Genomic DNA, 23,574 nt, shown 5'->3' with positions numbered 1-23,574 from the left:
AACTGATATAAAAGGAGGGTTGGATCCGAGTTTAAGAAATGGTTTACAAATCAACCATTGGGAAAAGATGTATAAATTTTAGAGTAGTTACCCTTTTCAAAATAATCAGTTTGATAAAATATTTTAATCAAAGATACCACTGTACCCAACTGAAACTAATACTTCCTTAGTTCTTTTGCTTCTCAAAGTACAAATTTGCTTCTCAATGTACAAATAATCAGAACTCTACATTTAATAGAACATTCCACTGAAGCATCAGCAAAATTGCCACATACCCATATATTGAATGCACAATGAAAATACTGCCTTAAAACAGAATAACTAGAACACAAAAGAGTTTATAGACATATATACACATTAAAAGGAATAATCTAACAATAACATTAGCATTTGACTAAGAGACACTGGAAGGTGTTTTTTTTTTTTTTTTTTTTAAAACCAAAGAGTATTAGCATTCAAACAAATTTGCATATCTGCCTTTTCTCCTAATTCCACTCACTCCAACAACGCTCCCTCCAACATACATCTACCAACAACAAGAAGTAACAGAGTTTGTTCAACTATCCAGAAGGAACAAGGCTTACTCTGAAACCAGGAATTCACTGGGTTCTTTTCAGGAATTTTACAAAGCAGCTTGAAGAGTAATGGAGTAGATCACCAGTTTATACAGTACTTTGATCAAAACTTTTTCCCCCTATTTCCTTATGGAGTTTAAATTAGATGTGAATGAGAAACTGATCCAGATACTATTTTGCAGGAGATACTTTAAGTAGCTTAGGGAAATTAGTTTACTGAGCTTTAGAAGTAAAAAGAAAGAGTGTTGTCCTTACATGCCATATAAAACTACATTATTGAAAATTGATTTCTTATTCTTCAGGCACTTATCCAAAAGCCCAGATTCCACTTTGAAATAAAAATTTTATAGTACCCATTGGTTTAACTTCAGCTTTGTTTCAGGTAGGAGAAGACACTCTTTCAACGTCACTTTCATGTGGATGATAGGAACCCAATATTCCAGCTAGTTTTGTGACAGCATTTCTTTTAATTAAACTGCTTTGGTAGCTGAAGGAAATAAGCGCAAAACCTATTTCAAGTAATCAATTCACTGTTTTTTGGATTTTCCTCTTATGTCTCCACCTTGCAGCAAATCATTTGCTCATTCTCCTCCTTCAGATTCCCATTACTTATCTCACTCGACATCTTCTCCACACCTAACTTTGTTTCAGACTCTAACCAGTTTATATGTGGCTGATTCATACCCTCCCCTTCTCTCTTTTCTGGTCACCCTTCCCTTATTATACTCTCATCTCCCCCAGCCCTGAACTTGCACAGATGCTCCTGCATATGGTAGTTGTCCACAGGACTGCTTTTATGGTTTTTGAGATGGCCAGTGACCCAATTCTTTGGACTCCTCCAGTAAATTATCTAATCTAAAATAAAGAGGTGGTGGATGCAGAAGGAACAGCAGGAAGGAAATCACAAGGCCAAACCTCAGCTTTATTTACTGGATTTGTATACATGTTGAAGGTTATTTCAGAGAAAGAAATTGGAGATTAGCATGGAGTCTAAGGATATGCCTACACTGTTAAAACCCACAGTCTCAGAGCCCAGATCTACAGACTCCAGCTCACAGGGGATGTGCTACAGCACTAAAAACAGCAGTGTAGACACTGTGGGTTGGGCAACGAAGACCACTCTCCTCCGTGGGCTTCACTGCTTAAGCCACAACTTGTACGCTGCTGTTTTTAGTACTGTAGTGTGCGCCCAAATCTGTAGACCTGGACCTTTGGGTTTGAAAACGCAGCATAGACATGCTGTAAAAGGCCTCAAAATTCAAGAAATTCAGGGCTGTACGTTCCATAACTTTTAATGAAGTGGCACAGTGTACCTGGACAGAGTTTGGGTCTACATTTACACTTCTCATAATTTTATTAATTTGTGCGAGCCAAAACATAAAGCAAGATCATGCCCTCAGAGCACAGCACAAAGACACAGTTAGAAGTAGTAAAAACTTACAACATTGAACTAGGCAAATATGATTACATAAGAGGAGCATGTACTGTAAGTTGGATAATAAGATGCCATTGTTGTGGAATCAGTTTTTTGTTTTTTTTTTAAACCATAACTACACTAACAATTTGTGACTGTCACCATCTCCCTATTAAATCTTACCTGCAGATTTCCTAGTTTTGTTAACAAGGTCACTGACATCACAACCCACATAAACAAAGTTAGAAAGAAACATTCTCCCCTGTTTTTAATTTCCTTGGTTTATGGTACTTCAAATATTTGGATAAAGTGTGTCCAATCATCAAATTAGTAGTGGGGGTTGGGGAAGGTTTTTTAAAGGGTGATTTCGGCAGAGTCCAGTGTAGTCGGACACCATCAGGTGGTCCAAGGGACATCTACTCGGAACATATTACCGGACATCAGCAATTCCAAGAGAAATGAGCTGGAGTGCAACCGAGAAGCAATGCAGAAAGACCTTTGACTTGTGGATCGTATTTGCTAAAGGACTATCCATCCTAAAACTTCTCATTCACTGAGGGACAATCCACACTCATCACTATACTTGTTTTCCACAAACTGATCCCCAGCATTTCTTTTGTATGAGTGCTGTATCAGAATGTTTGGATGCTAATCGCACAACCATACTGCTAAACCAATTATCCTTAATTTGGAATTTGACAGATTATGCACTCTATGTGCTCTGTGATTTTCAAACCAAACTTGTACCTTTTGGATAATCCACACATTGTTCCCAGATGTACAGAAACTCTTTCCTTAAAAAACTCTGTATTTGATCATTTTTTAACATTAGCTTTAATAAAAAAAATTATATTTGATACAATGTTCACTGATTCTACCCTTCCAGGAGAACATACTTCACACCATGATCCTAAAATCTCTAAAATGAAATAGTATGCAAAACCTGCTGAAATTTTACAGTCAAATATTGTGCATCACTAACTACTACAAAATTTTGCATTCAGTATGGCAGGTCTGGGACACCTTTTGTATTTATGACACTGCATGTACCCATTAATAGTTAGGAAGTGAGTATATTTATAGAAACTGAACATTACTATAACTATTCATTTGTCTAATTTTGTATTTTGAAGAAACTGACTAGGCTGAAGTTACATTTTAAAAGGATTCCCCTTAGCAGTGTTATTAACATCACATTAGTGATTTCAATTAAAAAAATATTTTAAAATCAGTTATTTCTGTTATGTGCCTACTCTTTGCAATTCACTTAAAGTATATTTTTAGTTCCATACACCAGGACAAAGCTTAGGTTTAAATAATTAATGAAAATATTTCTATTTAATATTAGATGTAGTAACATTTTAAAACAATTCTAAGTTTTATGCCCAAGCTACTTGAAAACAGGTAAAGTCTATTTTGACAAATTACATTCCTGCTCAGATATAATGAACCTGGGACATTGCTTAGTTGCTCCCTAACATTCTCTGATTTAGACATCTTTGCCAAATGCTTGAGAATTAATGAAACAGCTTATGTTTAAAGTACTTTTAACAGAAACAGTCATAACAAATGTAATCAGCGAGTGTCAAACTACACCCAAGGCTCATTTTGGAGAGAGACACCAATACAACATATGACTAGACAACTGAATGTTTTGTTTGAGGAACTATATTTATTGGCCAAGTTGACAAAATTAAGAGAGGCGCTTTTTAAAAATAATGCATTATTTAAGCTGGATATCCAATAGAAAGAGACTTGTAAAAGGTTTTTGAAGAGATGATAAGATAAGACTGCTTTAAAAATGTCATGAATGCTCAAAAACACACACTACGATGAAGGGAAGGAAGCTTTCAGTATGTGTTTAAGAAGTGTCAAATTAGAAGTTATGTTTATTTACAAAAAAATTCCTTGGCTATATTACAAATACCACTTTAGATTACCAGAACTGAGCACCTTAAAACTCTAAGTTGTTTTTATCTCTAGATTTTCTAGTGTCAAAGACAGTGACATGAAAAAAAGTAATGAAATTAGTCAGTTTCATTTTTGCTTATAGCTAATATCTGGAAAATTTTACTTGCAGGCTCTTGTACTGGAGCACTATGTTGCAATGTTTGGGTTGCAACCACTGACAGAGAATGTTTTGTTTTAAATGTTTCCATTGGAATTATTAAGAAAATTAACCCCTGGAAACAGCGGCCTTCAATTTGACAAAAGCTTAGTTTTTACATAGCTTTAGGGACAATTTAACTTCACAGGGTCCCTTTAACTTCAAAAGGGACTTTTCATTGTCTTGCAATGCCTATTTTTGCTGGCTGCTGTTTGGTGCAACCTCACAGCACGTTGGTGACATCACATCCAGTGTAGAACCCCACTGTGAACTCTGCATGTTCTTATATACAAGAATGCATGAGTGTTTAAAATTTTAGGGTTTGCAATGGATATTTTAAAAATCTTTGAAGCCTATGAAATAGTGTACAGAAAATACTTAAGCATAGGCCTTTTTTCAGTGCACGCCAGAGACCCTGTTGAGTAGGACATCACCAGCAAAAACATACACAGTGCCACTAACTGGAAGTTAAAGAAAGAAAAATGCAAGGTGTTAAATGTAATGGCCACATTTCCTTGGTAATGTGGCACGTACATCACATTTAAACCATTATCCTACAAAACAAATCTTTGCAAGTCATCTTTTGTCTTCAAGTTCTTTTTTATAAAGGTCTATTGGAAATGTATGAGAGAGAAAAGAATTAGTTATAAACCTGCTATGGGTTCTAGACAGAGCATCCAGAAACAAATTTTAATCAAGACAAATGATACTCTATAATAAAATTATTTTATCAAGATCACAATCACAGTTTACTGAATCAAGTTTATACTAGTATTAAAAATCTTTCCAAATAGGTCACTATAAACCTGAGATCTTATAACTATTAAAAACTTTTTAAACAGCAGAATTTCTAAGCCAACGACTTGCAACAAATGGCAGATTCAACAGTGATGGGCACTGCAGAAAAAAACCCAAATCTTAATTGTCCCTATCAGCATACCAAATTATTCATAACATCCAAGAGCTGAATGATTAGAGACAGGAAGACCCTTATACAGGTAACTAATTTACACATATCCTGTATACATGTGGCATTCCATGCCTTCGATTCTATAGACTGTGGGTTTGTCTATTCTGACAGCTAAGCCCCCATATATACTTTCCAACTCATCTGCAGAACTATCACTACTACATGCCACCTCCCCAAACTAGGTTTCCTTCTAATTATGCACCAAGACTGTATGTGATAATTACAGCACTTTGAGTCTACTTACACATTTCTAAATAGTATGTGATCCTTCCCTTGCATTACATTAAGCACATGAAAAGTAGCTATTTGTCCCTTATTAAAGGGGCTAAGGAAGGAAGGAAACTATTTATCCTATATTTGAAATACGGCGAAGACTGGGAGAAAGGAAGGTTAGGTGTAAAACAACCCAAACCGAGCCCTCAAGCAACAAAAGATCACTCCAGCCAAATTAAGTTCTCGTGAAAGGTGCCAGTTTGACAACACTGGAGTCCTCTCTTTAGGCACAGGTTTGAAAACTGTTCATTAAATTAGCCATAACACATTACACATCCCCCCCCCCAAAAAAGGAAGATCAGAGCTCTCAATTCTTCCTTCCCAGATTAGCTCTATAATCCTGTCACAACACTTGGCAATTTACCCATGGATGACAATGGGTGTCACCAATAGGGAAGTTTCCTGTTGTAGAGGATGCTTTTGCTAACCTTTAATTACCACAACAGATGCACTACACATGTGCATAGTTTACTAATGGAATTATATGCCCCCAATCAATAACTCAGACCCAGGCTTCCTGTTAGACAACGCAGAACAATATCCATTTAAGGCTCTAATGTTCTTCGGCCTACCTCTAGCAACTCAAGACCAAACAACAAAAATTTGGCAAACTGTTCCTCATTCAGACTGATTGTGCTTTTTTGCTGTTTTAAACCACACTGTAAGAGTAGATATTTAACACTATCACACAAAGTAAACATGTTCATAAAGGTAGTACAAACTCAAGGATTCAAGGGCCACTGAAAGCTACGGAGAAATCCTACTTGGAATTTCCCCGCAAAGGATTCGGAATATGCAAGAGTGAACATGCACAGGATTAAATGTAAACATCTTTAAACATGTTGAGATTTTTAGATGCACATGAACAAGTTATGTTATGATTCTCACAGAAATTGTAGTTCAGTCCCCCATGTGCATTAGTAGCACCATGTGTACTGGAGGGAGGAGGAGGAAGAGAAGGGACAAGACGAAACACTTTACTAGCCAAAGGTCAAAACCAGAAACTGCCCTCCACATGAACCCTTGTGACTTGTCTCCGATCTACGGAATGCCTCCTATCAGAACACTGCCCTCCTCCAAACACACTGCTGAGCTCCAAACTTTGGAACCTCCCCCACTTTATAGGATCTGCAGGAGAAACTTCACTCTTATCCTTCTCGTCCTAGCCGCTCAGTGTTGAAAAGCTACACAAATCTTCTTTCCCACCCTACAAGCTACAAGGAGAGAAGGTTGGGAAGAAAGGACAATTGTTTCATTCCTGTGCCATTAAAGGATTTTTTGGGTTTAAGCCTCCCCACAGATCACATTAGTTTTATTTTTCTATACTCAGAGCTCTCCAGCAGAAGCAGCAAGAAAATAACAGGAATAGCATCAATTTCACACTGCTAGTGCCAAAGCTGTGTGTTATTGTATTTTCTTTTAATAAATAAAACTTTAATGATATAGAACAGGGGTGGCCAAACCATGGCTCATCAACCGCATGCAGCTCTTTTACAGTTAAAGTGCAGCTCGCGGAACCACCTGTGCTTCCCCCCAACCCACAGCCTCCATTCTCCACCTACCACACTGGGGTGGGGAGCTCAGAGCTTCTGCCCTGCGGCAGGGTGGTGAGGCTAGAGGATTCTGCCCAGCAGAGAGGGGATTTCGGGGGAAGGGAGGGTTCAGCAAGTTTGGCCACCGCCACTATAGAATATGACAGCTCTGGTAGCTGAAAGTAAATCAAGTTATTTTCTAATTAGTCCATTTAATCTTTAGCAAAGGTAGTTTTGTATTTAGTTTCCCTTATTTTTTAGAAAAAGTGACTGCAATTAAAATAAATGTGCAATATAAGACTTACCTGTGTTTTCATGTTTATGTAGTCAACATGTAATTCACATAAACATGGAATTTCTATTTAATTAAAATGCATGTCTTGATTGCAAAAATGCACAGCTGCAAATAGGTATGCATATTTCTGTGCATACAGGTGCCCATGCATATTAAAACAGGATATCTCAGGACTCACAATGTTCAGTAGAAGGTGATATGCTCCATATGTAGGAAAAGAATTCAAATTATATCTAAAACTAAAAATTGTATACAAATGCATTAAAGGTACTTGCCCTCATTAATAATTAAGTACTTAGCACATTTGATGTTTTCAGATTAATCTGTTTGAGTTGTCAGAGTGCAAAGACGCATGTGAGGTTGTAAAAATGTGAAAGGGCTGTTTTTCCATATGGATGGCTGAAAAACAACCAAGTGGGATTATGTGTCATGTCTGCCCACTATTCCTCCAAAGTTACATTTAGATTGCCTTAGCATGAAAGTGTCAAGGAAAAGAAGTGCCCCTCAATCCTAATTATATACATTTCCTATCACAACATGAATAAATCTATTTTATGTCAGATACAAAATATGCACACACATATTATATAAATAAAAAAGCAAAAAAGGACACCTGGAAGAGGGATGATGAACAGAAGGTCTTCCAAAGTGACTGAAAATCTACAACATAGCTCATTAGGTTCCAGCTTCTAACACAATAGTGGGTGTATCATGGTCTGTTATCAAGTTTATAGCCAAGGGCACCAGACTATACAACCCCACATTCAATTTAATTACAGCCCATGGCTTTTGCAGTAGTGGTGTGTTTCAAAGGGTTGAAGTACTCATTTATTTCTAGACCTACATGAAATAAGCCAGCTCACTGTCATACAGACTTACCAATTAGACTGAACAGTTTCTGATCTCTTGTTCTCTGAAAGGAGAACAGTGGGCAAACAAGAAGCCTTTTACAGCACAATCCCACAAGCTTTTTAAAAAGCTTTCAGCTGCCTGTAACATTAAAAGTTTGTGCTTTTCAGCTTTGATGTTCATAGGACAAAAGTACTGACTTAATCATTTCAGGGTTCTGTAAAACAACCAAAAAGAGGTTTGTCAATGCCACACTCCAGTCATGATGCTCTTTTCTTTCCTTGATTGTATCAAAAAGGTCATCTCTGTTTGATTTATACAAAATTGATTTCTTGTTGCTTCTTATCTAAGACTTTTGAAGGCTTGCCCCATGAAGTCTACAATAGTTCATTTTGACCAAGTGGCATGATGCAATTAGCAAAAAAGCCTGGTCAACTCCTCCTCCTCGAGTCATATATTTAATAAAAACAGAAATGCTAGAGGAAAAATACACAAAACGAACCAGATAATTACTTCGTTTGCTCAGTCCCAATCCACTAATATCCATATAAATAAGATTATCTACACATCCAGTTTGGCAAATAGTTTGGGGGTAATAATTCAAAAGGCAAAAATAATCTAAACCTAAATGCACGCATCAAAACCACATTCATGCCAATTTTTGAAGGATACATGTCTGACTAACTTTTTAATGAGTTATAAGCAAGCAAATGCACACAATAGCTAACCCAAAAGGACTGGGGAAAAGGAAAAATGAATGGATTGTTGACAAATCTGTCATTTTATTTCAGTGCAAATATAGTAACCATTCCCTAAAAAAAATACTAGCCTAATCTCCATTCTGCTACTCAGGCACTAACACGACATTTGTTTTAGGAAGCAAACATATTCACGTCCAATTCTCTACTGATTATAAGGAACACAATCCAGAATATTAAAAGTGGCATACCACCAATTTAGGAAAAAAAAGCACCCTCTGCTTTTTTCTTCACCTACTATTGTTTCAGTAGTTAAATTTTTGCTTGAAACTAAAAATCAGTTAGCAAATTATAGGGTGAAATCCTAGCACTACTGAAGTCAATGGGAATTTTGCCACCCACTCCAGTCAGGCCAGGATTCCAACCACTTTTTTCCCCCTCTATTTTTTCCATCTTTACTTTGTGCATTTGTGGCACTTGTCTATTGTCAGTTTCATCGTTTCCCTTCAGAATCAGACATTTCTCCTATTTGTGTGAGTCTCCCACACAACAACAGGAGAGAGGAAAACCTAGCAAATAAAAAAAAAAACCAACTCAGAGGTAGGTATGGTATCTGACACTACTTTTAGCTGCATGTTCTAAAATTTCCAAGATTTCAAGTTCTCAGTGTTTCTTTTTAAAAGAAACCAAGCAAATACTGGATTTAATTCTAAGCAGTGATCATTTACTCAACCAAAAGGGTGATACTAATTATGTCCAAGTGGATCCAGTTCTAACTTCTGACATTATTAAACACACATTTACACATAACTAACGTGATATTTGCCAAATCACTTTTCACCCTGTTTTTGTGTTGCATCCCTTTGAGGCATGAATCTTGTCATTTTTTCAGTACCAAAGTAATGCCTGGAGTCCCAGTCCTATTGTGCTAGCCACCATACAAAGACATACCAAAGCAAGAGCCTTGCTCTGAAGAGCCTACAATCTAAGTAATTTTGTCATTTTATATGCTTGTGCAGCACCTAGCACAATAAGGCCTTGGTTTTACTAGGTACAAAACACAAATTTTAAACAAATCAGAATTCTTTTTTGCAGTTTTACAGCAAGGTTATATTTCTGGTTTCAAGAATTAAACAAAGTAGAAAGATTCTTACCCAAAAAGGAACCAAAAACCCTACACAGCCTTATCAGCTGTATTGGCTGCATATTTAAGTAGATAAAGTACTTTTTTCCTCTTCCTTTTACAAAACTTGAAGTCAGAACCAGCTTCCTAATTCTGCCAACGTATGGCTTTTCATTGAAGCATTCAAAGCAATGAAAACTCACATGCTACATAACAGAAAGCTGGCCCTGGTTTCAACTTAGAAAACCTGATGGACACTTGCAACATAGAGTGATGACAAATAAAAACACTGATCATGCTTTAACTACTATAAGTTTTGTAGAATTTATATTTTGCTATTTATCAACTTCTTCAGAAGTACTATGATACAGACCCACTGTAGCAGAAGCTTTTTTTTTTTTTTTTTTTTTTTTTTGACAGGATGGATAATTTTTTTCCCTAGCAGAAGCCAAATCTGTTTTCTGAGACCTATTTTTGGCTATTATAACTGTATTAAGTTCAGTATGTACCATGTCTATAAATCTCAACAGCTACCACATTGCAACATCAAAAGCTTAAACTTCAGCTATTATTCATCTTTGAATAACGCTAGAGATGAACAACAGCTAAATTACATCCCTCTGTCATCAACTTCAGCTGAAGTACTGTTGTTAGTGGCAAGAAAATTGCTATACTTCAGAGCAAATAAGGACTGAAGTGAAGGTGGTGGCACGACGGTACAGTACTGGATGTTTAAAATATACTGTATAATGTCTCTCAAGGCTGCAACCTAAAGCAAGAGCTGGATCAAAATGTGTCAAGATGAACACAATGTACCTTTCGCTGTCTCAGGAGAAGGTTCCTACAGCAGTTCCACACACACAGCGCTAAAAGACATCTCCTGGCTAAGAAGGAAGACAAAGCAGCAATGACAGAGATGCGTAAAATTAATACCCTTGCTCAAACTCTCAACTCATTTGAAGGTAGTAACTGATGTAAGTTAAATAAATCCAGTTTAGTACTTTTGTTCCACCCATCTTTTTATACCATGCTTAAAGTCACGAAAAATGTATTTTATAGTATAAATACACTATGAAATCCAGTTTTCATGTTGAGCCAGATTCTGTCACTTATTCACAGTCATACTTTATGCCAGAAGGGAGGCAGAATCTGTCCCTTTAGGAATAAGCTCATAATAGAGGTCAATAAAAACACCAGTCTGCAATTGTCAAGTTGACAAATATTACTGATTTCTTGATAACAATGGACTTCAGTGTCAAATCGCTTGAGGAGATCTACTCAGTTAATAAGGCCTAGAAAGTCTTTGTTTATAAGCAATAATGATGGAGGGCCAGGGTATTTCCTGGGGATTAATGACCAGCTGGGAGAGCCGATGGTTTGAGGCAGTGCCTCAGGACATTAACCCCAGCCAGTCATTAATTTCCCCAGGAAATGCCCTGGACCTCGATCATTATAGCTATCATACAAAGGTAGCTAAAGGAGAAAAAGTTTAACTTACTCTTTAAAAATGAAATAGATCTACCCCACATTTATAAAAGAAAAATATTCTCATTTTGTGCTATGTCCCATAAAAAGAAAAAAATGCACTTGTGTTATAATTGATGTTGGAATGAGCAGTTTATTTTCCCCAACTATCAATAAGGATTTAAATTAATCAGTTTTGTAAAGAAAGCAAAATGGGTCTTTTCTTCAGAAGTGACTGTGCACAGTTTGTTCACCATTGATGAGCTAAATAAAGATGAACTGTATGTTCCTATATAATTATTTCAAAATTCACACTAACATTATCTCAAGAAAGAAAATGAGCACTCAATGACAATCAAGAAAGAAAACATCCTGTCCAGATATTCTAACATCTACTTTATGTATTTCTGTCTAAATAACCTAGCTTTTCATCTGTAATTGTCATTGCTATTAAAAAATAAAACAAACAAAAAACAGTACAGCAGCTAAACTTCTCCTTAGTTAATCTTTATGTAAGCATTATTATAAGAAATAGAAATGTCAAGGTAAGGCCTGGTATCAAGCCATACAGTATCACGACTCAAGGAGAGCTACATTAACTAAGGCAAATAAAGTGGCCTATCTTGATAAAAGTAAAAGTGTGTTTATTCATACACATCTGTCTCTGTCAAGCTAGGCTGCCTTATTCCCTTTGTTTCTTCCTTACTCATGTGCACACAGCTATTCTAAACTAAAATACCTAGTTTTAAAATTTCTTTCCAATTCCAAAGCCAATGAATGAGGAAGTTTAGGGTTAAAAATACAATGAAGAGAGTTAGCTTATATCTGAAATGAGCTAGAACAAAAACACTATCTGCTCATAATCAACCCTCCAAGCTATTTAGACACACCAGATATACACAGCAGGAGATCAAACTACAGTACTCCACTCAAGTGGCCAAAACCCCCAACTAGTAAGGAGAGGTCACATGTATTTTAGAGGACATAAATACTTATATAGCCATTCACAAAAAGACTCTTTTTTCAATTAGCCTTCAGGCTGGTTGATTAACTGACAAACTCTGTTTGAAAGGGTCAGTTTGTCCAGAACTGGTATTTCTACTTTGGAAACTGCTCAGGCATGTCATATACCTGTGTTCACTGAACAGTGCTGTTTCAGGCCTATGTCTGAAATGATGCTTGCTTTACACCAGAATGTCACCTACTGGAGCTATCATTAAAAGTATTGCCTGAAACACAGTATTTTATGGACTGCAACATAACTGAAGAAAGTTTTATAGATTTAGTTACAACGAATTCCTAACTCCAACTCAACAGTAAAGGTGTTCTTTGGTATATTTTTTAATTAAGTGTCCTAAGGTAACTTTGGGTTTAAACCCATCAAAAACAGGAAAGGATTGTGTGTGTGTGTGTGTGTGGGGGGGGGGGGGGGGGGAAGGGTTGTTGATGTATATACAAAGACCTATACTTATGCAATGGTTTTAACAAAGACCACTTTGTTTACATGAAACATGCCTGCCACCCAGCCTGATCTCTTTCCACAGTTAAACTATGCCTAACTCAAGGAATTATGCTGTTACTATATATTTGGACATTATGAGATACTGTCTATTTTGACCCCATGGTAACTAAAACAACAAGAGTCCTGTAGCACTTTAAAGACTAACAAATTTAATTTCTGCAGGTATAAGCTTTCCTGGGCTGCAACCCACTTCCTCAGATGCCTAACTAACTAGTTACTAGATGGTAACTAACTAACAACTGTGCAACTAAAGCCAATGTACTTAAAAAAAATGGTTGCCAGGAAACAGTTATTTTAATAAACAAATACAAGATGAATGCAATTGTCACATTAACCCTCTTGCTAACTTGTTCAGTTTAAAATTACACCCTCCTTACTAAGGTGTAATTTAGCATTCTCTTGGCGGTTTCCTGCATTTATGAGGTTATTTAAATAACTCATTAGCACATCAAGAACACCATGCACACTAACGAGATTTCAAATTATCTAATGTTCTGGCTTGACTTACATAACTCACAATCCTTTGTAAAAAGAAAGCGGGAGCCTGCACGGTCCAGTTACTAATCCTATTTTTCTATGAACATTCTGCTTAGCAGTGATTTGGGATTTCATACCTCCTTCCTCTCACAAGAAAAGATGATTAAATCTAAGCTTGTTCTAAGTCAGAGAGAGAGAGAGAGCAAACTTGCAGCAAGCACCAGAAATCAGGAATCAGTCAGTGCAGTTACTTGGGGGAGGAGGGGTGGGGTAGGACGGAAGTTTAGTAACTTGCAGCAGGACTATTTCACGCCTGTACAGTGAGACTTGCACTAGAGGGCCAGAGAGGCAGCAGCTGCCTGTCTGAAGTTTGGCCGCTCCCGGACTGCTCCCAGGGTGTGCGGTGGTGCTTTGGTCCTTGCAAAGGGGGCTGGTGTTTGGGTCTGCAGCAGGCGGAGAGAGGGTTTGGGAAGCGAGGGGGGAAGAGGGGGTGGGAAGCGGGTTGTGTAGAGAGATGGGTCGGGTTTTCTTGTTACCTGTGTGGGGGAAACAATAGCAGGTGAAACTACTGTGGGTGAGTTGGTGCTTCTGTGCCCATTGGCTTCGGGGAGGAGGAGAGGCAGGGGGTCGTGTTTCACTGACACCACCACCACGGAGGCAGCAGCAGCAGCAGCGTCCAGGGGCTCGGCAGGGCGGAGGCAGAGTCTTTTGGGGGACGAGGAGGGGCCGCAGGCATCCCCCCCGGCCGCGGCCGCCCCGGCGTACACCGCCTCGTAGAGGGAGCGCTTGGACGGGGTGACGACGGCCGCTTCTGCCTTCACCTGCGGGACGTCGCTGTCTTTGGGGAGGATGTAGGTGTTGGCCGGGGCGGGCGGGGGCCGGTGCCGGTGCCCCCCGTTGAGGATGGCCTGGGCGGCGGTGTAGCAGCCCCCGGCCACGCCGGCGGGGTGCGGGTGATGCCCGCCCAGCTTGGTGCCGATGCCGGCGATGCTGTTGAGGGTAGCGATGGAGACGGCGCCGATGCAGTGGTTGGTGTAGGTCTTGGAGAGCTTGGCCGCCTTGGAGAGCATCTGCATGCGGGTGCCCAGCAGGTTCTTGCCAATGGCCTTGTTCTCGTACCAGGTGACATCGCCCTCGCTGCAGTGGTCCCGCGGCCGCTGGAAGAAGGCCTTGCAGAGCGGGTTGCGCTTGGCCAGGTACTTGACGAAGCTGGAGTAGGGGCAGAACTCGGTGCCGGTCTCGTACATGCGGGGCAGGTTCTCCTCGTCGCTGCTCTCCGCCCGCTTCTTGCTCCAGGAGGAGGAGCGCGACTTGTGGTAGGGCCCCAGGGACTTGAAGTAGACGAACTTGCGGCCGTCCTCGTCCATGGCCAGCCCGAAGGAGTCCTCCTCCAGCTCGCGCTGGTTCTCGCGGCCCCGCGTGCAGAAGTACATGCAGGTCTCGAACCAGACCTTGTTGAGCAGCCCGAAGGGGCTCTGCGTGCTGAAGACGCTGCAGGTGTACAGCTTGCGCAAGTCCGCCCGCGTGATGGCTTGCTTCTGCACCACCGGCCCGGCGCCCTGCTCCTCCAGCTTGCGGATCACCGCCGCCAGCGTCAGGTTGGCGGCGCGCAGCTCCGGGTCCTTGGTCAGGTCCAGGGTGCGGCAGTAGGGCGGCTCGTTGAGGTAGCGGTTGAGGGAGCTGCGGATGCTGATGAGCGAGGACTTGGAGTAGAGCTGGCCGCTTTTGGAGCGGGCCTCGGCGTAGAAGGAGCGCAGCACCCGGCACAGCGCCCCCTTGTCCATGGTCTCGAAGTCCGGGCTCTGGGACTTCTCGCTCAGGTACTCCCGGAAGATGCGCACCGCGTAGCGGGTGGCCAGCCGGGTGTTCTCGCTCAGCCGGGCCCGCTCGGGGCGCTGCAGCAGCAGGTCGGTCTCCGGGTCCGAGTCCTCCGCGCCGCCGGCGCTGGCGGGCACTGGGGCGCCCCCAGCTGCTGCTGCCCCGACGCTGCCGGCGGCGCGGCCGCCTCCAACCCGGCCGCCGCCGCCGCGAGAGCCCAGCCCGCCGGCGCCCCGGTCCATACTGATCATATGGACCGGCTCGGGCTCCAGCGGCTCCTCCTCGGCGTCCCACTCCAGCCCCATCTCTTCCTCCTCCTCCTCCTCCTCCTCTTCCTCCTCGCCGTCGTCGTCGTCCAGCAGCAGGAGCCCCCCATCGGCGCCGTCCTCCTCGTCCCCCGTTATCTGCACCTCCTGGATCTCATCGTCGTCCTCCCCGTCCTCGTCCTCGCCGGCGCTGCAGTAGTGGTGCGGGCGGTGGGTGCCGCCGCGGCCCGGCGGCCGGTCCCCCCCATTGTTCTCCCCGCCGCCGCCCCCGCCGGTGTTCCAGTCACCGCCGCCGCCACCGCCGCCGCTGCTGCCAGGCATTCTCGCCATATTGCCGTCTCCCCTGCCAGTCCTCGGGCAGGGCGCATGCGCTATATTGGACCGCAGCGCTGGAGAGCTTTTGTGTTTAATGACCTTCAGCTACCGGGAGGCAAAGCTGGGCTCTTAAAGGGGCCGCGCGCTCGCTGCCTCCCTCCCCCCCGCACCCAGTGGCGGCGGGGACTGCCGCGCAGCCAGGGAGAGGAGAGGGGAGGGAAAGGACGTGCAGAGCCAGAGCCCGGCAGGAGAAGGCACGCGGAGCGAGCGCCGGCCCCGGGAGCTACTTACCCTCACTCCCTGCCCCGGCGCTGCCCGCCCGCCCGCGGGCTCTACGTGATGCCTGAAGAGCAGCACAGCGGCCCCCCGCCCCTCATGTCCGCCCCCCCCTTCCCCCAGAGCCCGGGGGTCCCGCCCCGCGCCGGGCGCTAGAGGAGCCCTCCCGAGCGGGTGAGGATTAGGAAGGGAGAGCGGCAGCAGGTGAGACACGGAAGGCGGGGGGGGGACGGACGGACGGACAGGCCGCCGCACACCGGCGGCTCGCCTCGGCTCCTCCCTGCCTCCTCCCGGCCGCGCCGCCCGAACGAGTCCCCGCACTGCCCCCAGCCGCGGCGTGTCACTCACTCTCAGGCTCCGGCAGGAGTGAAACTTCCCGTGGCATCACTTCAGCCGGGCTCCCCACCCGGCGAGCAGGATCGCGCCCCTCTCCAGCGCTCGGGCTGCAGGCACAGCCCCGGCTGAAGCCGGCAGCGGCGGCGGTGCAGGCAGTAAGTCCAGGTTCCCCCCCGCCTAGAGTCCTTTCCTCGAGAGATCTGCTCTCCCCGCCCTGCTGCTAAAGAGCGGCTCGGCAGCCTTGCTGTGTCGGGCTTTGCAAACAAGCCCGCTCGGTTCCTGCCTGGTTGCTTGTGCTAAGAAACCAGCAAGTAGCACAGGAAGCCGCCGGGGCTTGTAAAACCCACACAACGCGCCGCAGGCAAGAGGCAGTCCAGACCTATCCGGACCGCGAGGAGAGAGAGGCAGCTGCACACACGCAAAGCACCGCACCAGCCTTTGCCGAGCTGAACGGTCTCCCCCATTTTCCTCCGCTCCAGCCTTGCAAAAAGCCCCAAACTTATTTTAACTTTCATCCTGTTAAGACTGGATCCCACTGTGGCAAAATCCACCAGCTGGGACCGGCCTCCTGCCAGATTTCCCTTTTCTGTCATTCGCTTCCGGTGACATTTTGAAGCTTTCACAAATTTCTCTCACTCACGGTGTTAGCCTGATCGTTTGTCTCCCTTCCTCCCGTTTTTGTTTTCGACATGTTAAGCTTTCAAAAACTTTGTCTAAGCAGCACAAAAACGAATGCAGTGTCTTCCTTTTACACACACACAAACCCCAAACACTATGGAAAGGAAGTGGTCAGAAACTTTAAACATCGTCTCTACTTAGTATCACAAATCTGAATTAACTGACGTTTATTCAGTGATTTTGCTCCTCCCCATCCTCTTCACTGAACCAAAAATACCTCCCCCTCCCCCCTTCTGTAGTTGGTGTATTTTCAACTGGAACATAGGAGTGAAGAAATCCTGTCAAGAGACAGACAAGTCAAAACAAGTATCAGATTACCCCACATATGATTCATAAATTAAAGGGAGAGTCTGTGGATATTGTGATCCACAACCTGATTGAAAGTTAGACATTACCCAGGTGAATTTTGTTTTTATAATATTAAGAAGGGGTTGGTTTGAGCAACTCTGACTCAGATCACCTCTTTCCAAGGTGGTACAAATGTCAGACCCCATTACATATTTTAACTCTAATAATTTTAATTTGTTTTAAAATGCCAACCTCAGTCTATTTGCAAGAGCCTATCGCCCTGTTGGCTTACCACTAATAATTCTCCTTTATAAACAGGTGATGTTTGAAGCCTTGGTAGGGGGCAATGTATATGGAATTTAGTTCACCAGCACAATGACCCACAAAAACCATGAATGAATACTACACAGCTAGGTCTAACAGGAAAAATTTAAGGTGGGAGTGCACATTCTTTATTCATCTTAGTGGAAAAAGTGAACAAATGAGGGCAATCCCCTCTCTCTCTCTCTCTCTCTCTCTAGAGAACAAAGGCCTCTGCTTCTATCAATTTATGGCTCACTTATAATTAACTATAGAATGATCATATTTTGACAAGGGACTTTGTAAAAGCAGCATCTTGGGGGCTCCACCTGTATTGTGTCAATTTCCAAATCAGAAGTGCTGAGTTTACAGGTGTGTGGTTTTTTGTTTTGTTAGGGTTTTTTTTATCTACCAGCTTTGAAAGCCAAGATGGTGGTGTGTTTTGTTTTTTTAGTGTGTGCTTCAACACTAGAAATATTCAGCAGGCCTAACAATGCCTCCAATTACACTTGTGCAACTGTATTGCCTTTTCTTGGGCTGTATTGATAAAACTGAGGGCATAATCTGAACAAAATAGAGATCCTATTGCTGGGCTACCTATATAATTTAGTTTATCAGTTCTGTTGAGTCACAAAAACAATCCAATCTTTTTTCTTAGTGCTGTCATGTTTTGCAGTCATAACAGGAAACATTAAAATAAAACAGCAGAGAAACTGAATACTCACATAGGGCAGATCTGCCTAGTAAAGTGGTGCCATTCTGGTCACTTTTTAGCATTGGGTCTATTTCACTGCATGTAACACATTCATTTATACTAGAGAGTTACTGTGGGATGAGGCTCCCCTTGTCCAAAAAGTTACCATTACTATATTCTCTAACCAGAACTCTTTATCCTCAATGGGAAGTTGTTTCTTAGACCACTCTCCCTCTCCCCAAAATAAATTATTTGCACCTCCACTAATTGGTTAATTGCACTCATTTGTGGTGCAGTTTAGTTTATATATTTCATCAAGAAGACTTTTCTAACTCCATTCAGCTAAATAGTTGTAGGCAAAGCTTGATATCTCTCACTATACTATGAACTTCAAAGATGGTAGCATGTTCCTGTTATAGGTTCAGATTCAATACAAATTTAAGTTCCTCCCCCACTCCAACTCTAGTATTGTGGGAATGTGTTGGCTGTTGAACAGTGTTTATTTATTTATTTATTTTTTGTCAGACAGGTGAGATCTTGATATAGTTTTATAAATTGAAATAAATATTTGCCAGAGGCTGCTGCTGTGTAAGGTCATTGCACCTGAAATCAACATCTTAATTGCAAAATTGCTGGTTGGCAATTAAAGTGAGCATACTAATCTGTAGGAAATTCCTTAATGCTGGGAACCAAGAACTTTTACTCTTTAAGCCTTCTAGAACAATTTTCAGTTTAAATAATCCAAGAGTCATAGATCAGTTATTTTACACAAAGCTAAGCTTCAGTATAGCCACTCTAGGAGGAACACATACATGAAGTTCACCCAAGTGACAATGCATTAGTAGAGAAAGTGCTAAAATTATTAATGGTAGTAGTTGCAGTAGAGACAAATTAGTATGCAGAATTGATGTGCAAATTGTAGAGCAGATTAGACAAATTTGAAATAAACAGGAGGATACTACAGAAAAAGTGCTTAACTACCATGCTCAAAATATAATTGAAAGGAGTATTCTGTTACACCTATTACTCAGGAGTCAAAGAAGTTACTGTATTTACATTAATGTAACAGCAGAGTATTAAAGGCATTCATCATGGTAAATGATGGTAAATCCTAGGAAGGAGTACTGTGGAAAAGGATCTGGGAGTAATAGTGGACCACAAGCTAAATATGAGTCAACAGTGTAATGCTGTTGCAAAAAAAGCAAACATGATTCTGGGACGTATTAGCAGGACTGTTGTAAGACAGACAATTAGTAATTCTTCTGCTATACTCTGTGCTGATTAGGCCTCAGCTGGAGTATTGTGTCCCGTTCTGGGCACCACATTTCAGGAAAGATGTGGACAAATTGGAGAAAGTCCAGAGAAGAGCAACAAAAATGATTAAAGGTCTAAAAAACATGACCTATGAGGCAAGACTAAAAGAACTGGGTTTGTTTAGCCTGGAGAAGAGAAGACAGGGGGGACATAACAGCTCTCAAGTACATAAAACGTTGTTACAAGGAGGAGGGAGAAAAATTATTGTTCTTAACCTGAGGATAGGACAAGAAGCAATGGGCTTACACTGCAGCAAGGGAGGTTTAGGTTGGACATTAGGAAAAACTTCCTAACTGTCAGGGTGGTTAATCACTGGAATAAATTGCCTAAGGAGGTTATGGAATCTCCATCACTGGAGATTTTTAAGAGCAGGGATGGTCTAGATATTACTTAGTCCTGTCATGAGTGCAGGGGACTGGACTAAATGACCTCTCGAGGCCCCTTCCAGCCCTATGATTCTATGATCATGGAGGGTGGTTTGTTTGTTTTTTTTATTATCCAAATAATGTCTTGACACAAATAATTTTCTATTATATGCTATTTGCAGCCCAGTCCTGAGCCAGAATCTAGGAAACCATACACTGAAGAGAACTGGAAGTCAGAACAGACATTTACAAAGCTGAGAGACTATGCTGTGGATAAGACCTGAAAGACACAATGAGAACTTTTGATAAGGAGAAAACAAATCTCAAGGGCTAGTGATCTGTGAGTGTCCTAGAGTTTATTTTTAAATTTAATTCCTGTATGTGCTAAAAAAAACATTAGCTAATTGACATTGACTTGAATTTTTCCCTCCCGTTATATTACCTTTATTGTATAGGATCACTGAAAACATGAACTCATGTATCTAAAAAAAAAAAAAATTCAGTATCTGAGTGCAAAAGGAAATCAAAACTTTCCTTTTAAAATTTAAAAAATTAAAAGCCATTGTCTTGACAGCTTCTATGCCTGGATGTTCTTTCAGTCATTGATTCCTGATTACAGGAAATATACCCTGTTGACAGACCTGGAGTTGCATGTGGACTCAAGTACCTAATGAGTAAGGGTAACACACAAGTAAAAACTGAGTGAGGTTGGAGAGGCAACCTTAAATATAAACACTACGTGCTTCACTGGATATTCTAGATGCCTCAATAACTGGAGGGAATTCGGATAACAAATAAATAGTTTGCAAGGGATTGTAACGGGAGAAATTAACAGTTTATCTTGAATATCAGAACACAAGGGTCACCTAAATGGCTTGTAGCAAAGAAGAACAAAACCAAAGCAGGAGATCAAGGTTCAGAATGAGGGATTTGGAAGGAGATATTAAGCAGAAGACACCCACTATTACCAAACCCCTCCCCCAACATGCAAGGGTGCCATTGAACAGCACCCAGAGGAATTCTGCCCAGATGTGTGATCCAACAATTGTAAGAGACTAGGCCCCACAATCACCAAGAACCCCTTATCCAACTCTTCCCACTTGCACAGAGAAATGGCCATTTTGGCTACTGCTTTTGTTGAGGGGTGGTCACAAGATAAATAAATGAAAACAAAAACTAAAACCCCACAAGGATCAACTAAGTATGGGGGCAAATAATGCAAAAACAGGGATGGGAGTGAGGTTACCGAGTCTAAACAAGGAATTCAGAGGACACTGAACAAAGACCCCGGACGATGCCCACCATTTAGAGAACGAGTCCTAGGAGTCAGTGGTTACCATCCAGTGAAACTGTTTGGATACATGAATGGACAGCTGACAGAAAATAGGCCCCAATGGCACATATAATCCAACCCTGTCTAGCTTCCTCCTCCTGGATTAATGGGTGGCCATGACAATGTGAGGAGAACAACGATGAAGTCTCTGGAGTTTGTGGGGCCACAGATAGGATGTGCATAAATAAAACGGGAGGGTGGAAAATGGAGCAAAACTTTAATAAAATATCATGGAAAAGGAAGAAAAGGTCCTCCAAGCTGGCCCATTGTGGGTATGTATGTGCCAGCATCTCCCTCTCACTGCAAAAAAGGTAAGTGTTGAGGACTCCATGAACCGTCCCAAAAACACATACATGGTCACAGCTCTGTGGAGCAGCCACCAACCCATATTCCTGGAATTAAGGTGGAATACACGCTGGCCCACCAGGGTGCCTCTCCCTTGGAAGGTAGTAACAAGTTCTGCCACAAGGTATCTGGGTGGGGCAGGAGGGTGAGGAAATGGACCGTATGCAACATGACTGTGTAGAGCCCTGTAAATCTGCGCTATCTACTAGTGGATGCATCCGTGGATGCAGTTGTATTCTTTACAGTCTTTGCAGATTGTGGATTGGATGTGGATCCAAATTTTTGGATCCACACAGGGGTCTGTGCATATAGCTGTTTCTGAGGCATGGCCACAGACGGTTTAGATGTCATTAAGCCAGCTCTGATAGTGTGCTGAAGGCAGCCAGAAGAACCAGCACAAAGTGATGGTGTGTATGCAGACAATCCATGCTCTGTTACACACAACTTAACACAGTGGTTCCCAACCTGTGGCCAGCGGGCCAAAAGAGGCCCATGCAGTCTTTCAAAGTGGCCTGTGGCTCCCCTCCCTCTGGCTGCAGAAGGGAGCTGCTGCCTAAGGACACAGGCAGAGCGCGTTGCCATGAGGTTACAAGACCAGTGCAGGCTCCTTGCTGCAGCCAAGGTGATGGGAAATCAGCACTCTCCTTCCCCTGGCTGTAGCAAGGAACACGACAAAGAGCTCTGCCTGGGTCCTAGGTGCTGGGGTCCCTGCTGGAGCCAGAGCAAAGGGAGCACTGTTCTCCCATCCCCCTGGCTGCAGGAGGGAGCCACTGCCTAGAGACCCAGGTGGAGCACATAGGCCTTCAGGACCTGTGAGGTTTCCCTGCTGCAGCCAGGGGTATGGGAGATCAGCAAGGAGGCAGCCTCCTTGCTGAACTTCTTCCATCTGGCTGCAGTCAGAGGGGAGGGGTGGGGAGGGGAGGGAAAGGGCTGCTGGTGGCCCTTCAGGGTTGTAAAAATGGTATCTGTGGCCCTGGAGTCAAAAAGGTTGGGAACCACTAACTTAACATGTAGTGTAGATAAGGACTAATAGTGTTTAAAAAACTTATTAGTTGGTCATGGTTAACCCTAAGGCAGACAGGCTTAAAATATTTTTTTAAAAACCTTGCATACAGCTATCCCTGTCTACACATTTAACCTTGCGAGAGTTAAGACATGTTAACACATTTTTTTTTAAACACACACAAAGCATTTTCCCTGTGTAGACAAGGTTATACCAAAAGTGCTGTGCCAATCAATCATTCATAATAAAAGGCATGGAACTACAACATAACTGCTTTGTTACAATGTTGTCTATTTAGATTGTAAACTCTTCAGGGCAAGAACTTTGTCATCATATGCCTAACACACATTGTTAGCATTATGCAATTTTTAAAAAAAAAAGTTAAGCCCTTTTGAGACTCCTGACTATTTTCAGCTGCCAAAGGGGTGCATTTTTACTTCCAGAAATACAGAACAGCTATATTCTAAGGTCTCTTGAGCCATTAAGTAATGTTTTATTGGTGCATTCCCGTTTATAGAAGCTTTAGCAGCTTTTTCAGAAGTTGTTTGAGGTTTCTATAGAATGCATTATTATATGATGTTTTAAGTAAGTATTAAAGTTTCAGCTTATATTTTTCTTTGGTTCTGAGATGTTGACTGCAATTTAAAACAGCTAGATGGTTTCTAGTATATGGTAACTGTTTAGGTATTGTAGTGATTGCAAAGTGATTGCATATATGTCATTTATGCAAGACAATTTAGTACTCCAGTGACTTCCCAATTACCTTAAAGTGAGGCTATGACAACTCTCTCATCTTCCGCAGCCTCCCCCTCCCAGTAATGCAAACTAGTCTTCAGAAGTGCCTGATTGGGGGTGGGATCCATGAAGCGCACTTGCTTTGTGAAGTGGCAAAAGCATTGTGAAGAGGAACAAACCAGCAATGCAGAAAAGAAATCTTGACCGAG

At 42.2% G+C, this 23,574-nt stretch overlaps 1 protein-coding gene across 4 annotated transcripts in view; it reads right to left on the bottom strand.

Annotated features, from left to right (window-relative positions):
* The window catches only part of KCTD1 (potassium channel tetramerization domain containing 1), a 133,827-nt gene that overhangs the window by 82,782 nt on the left and 27,471 nt on the right, over window positions 1-23,574 (bottom strand). Inside the window, exon 1 of one of the 4 annotated variants that reach the window (XM_067546374.1) lies at window positions 16,323-16,406. The exons of 1 other annotated variant lie outside the window; for it this stretch is intronic. Coding sequence is in view for 1 of the 3 variants with exons in the window: in XM_067546354.1 (XP_067402455.1) it covers window positions 13,836-15,713 (1,878 nt within the window). In the remaining 2 variants the exon portion in view is untranslated. Of the gene's footprint in view, window positions 1-10,652; window positions 10,672-13,835; window positions 15,848-16,322; window positions 16,407-23,574 lie in introns of those variants that run through there. 2 more of the 4 variants (XM_067546354.1, XM_067546378.1) reach the window with 2 other exon arrangements.

The sequence above is a fragment of the Emydura macquarii genome, unplaced genomic scaffold (genome assembly GCF_026122565.2).
Source record: "Emydura macquarii macquarii isolate MOO-44397 ecotype Brisbane River unplaced genomic scaffold, CSIRO-AGI_Emac_v2 contig_212, whole genome shotgun sequence".
Lineage (NCBI taxonomy): Eukaryota > Metazoa > Chordata > Testudines > Chelidae > Emydura > Emydura macquarii.
This window is presented reverse-complemented; position numbering and strand designations above follow the sequence as displayed.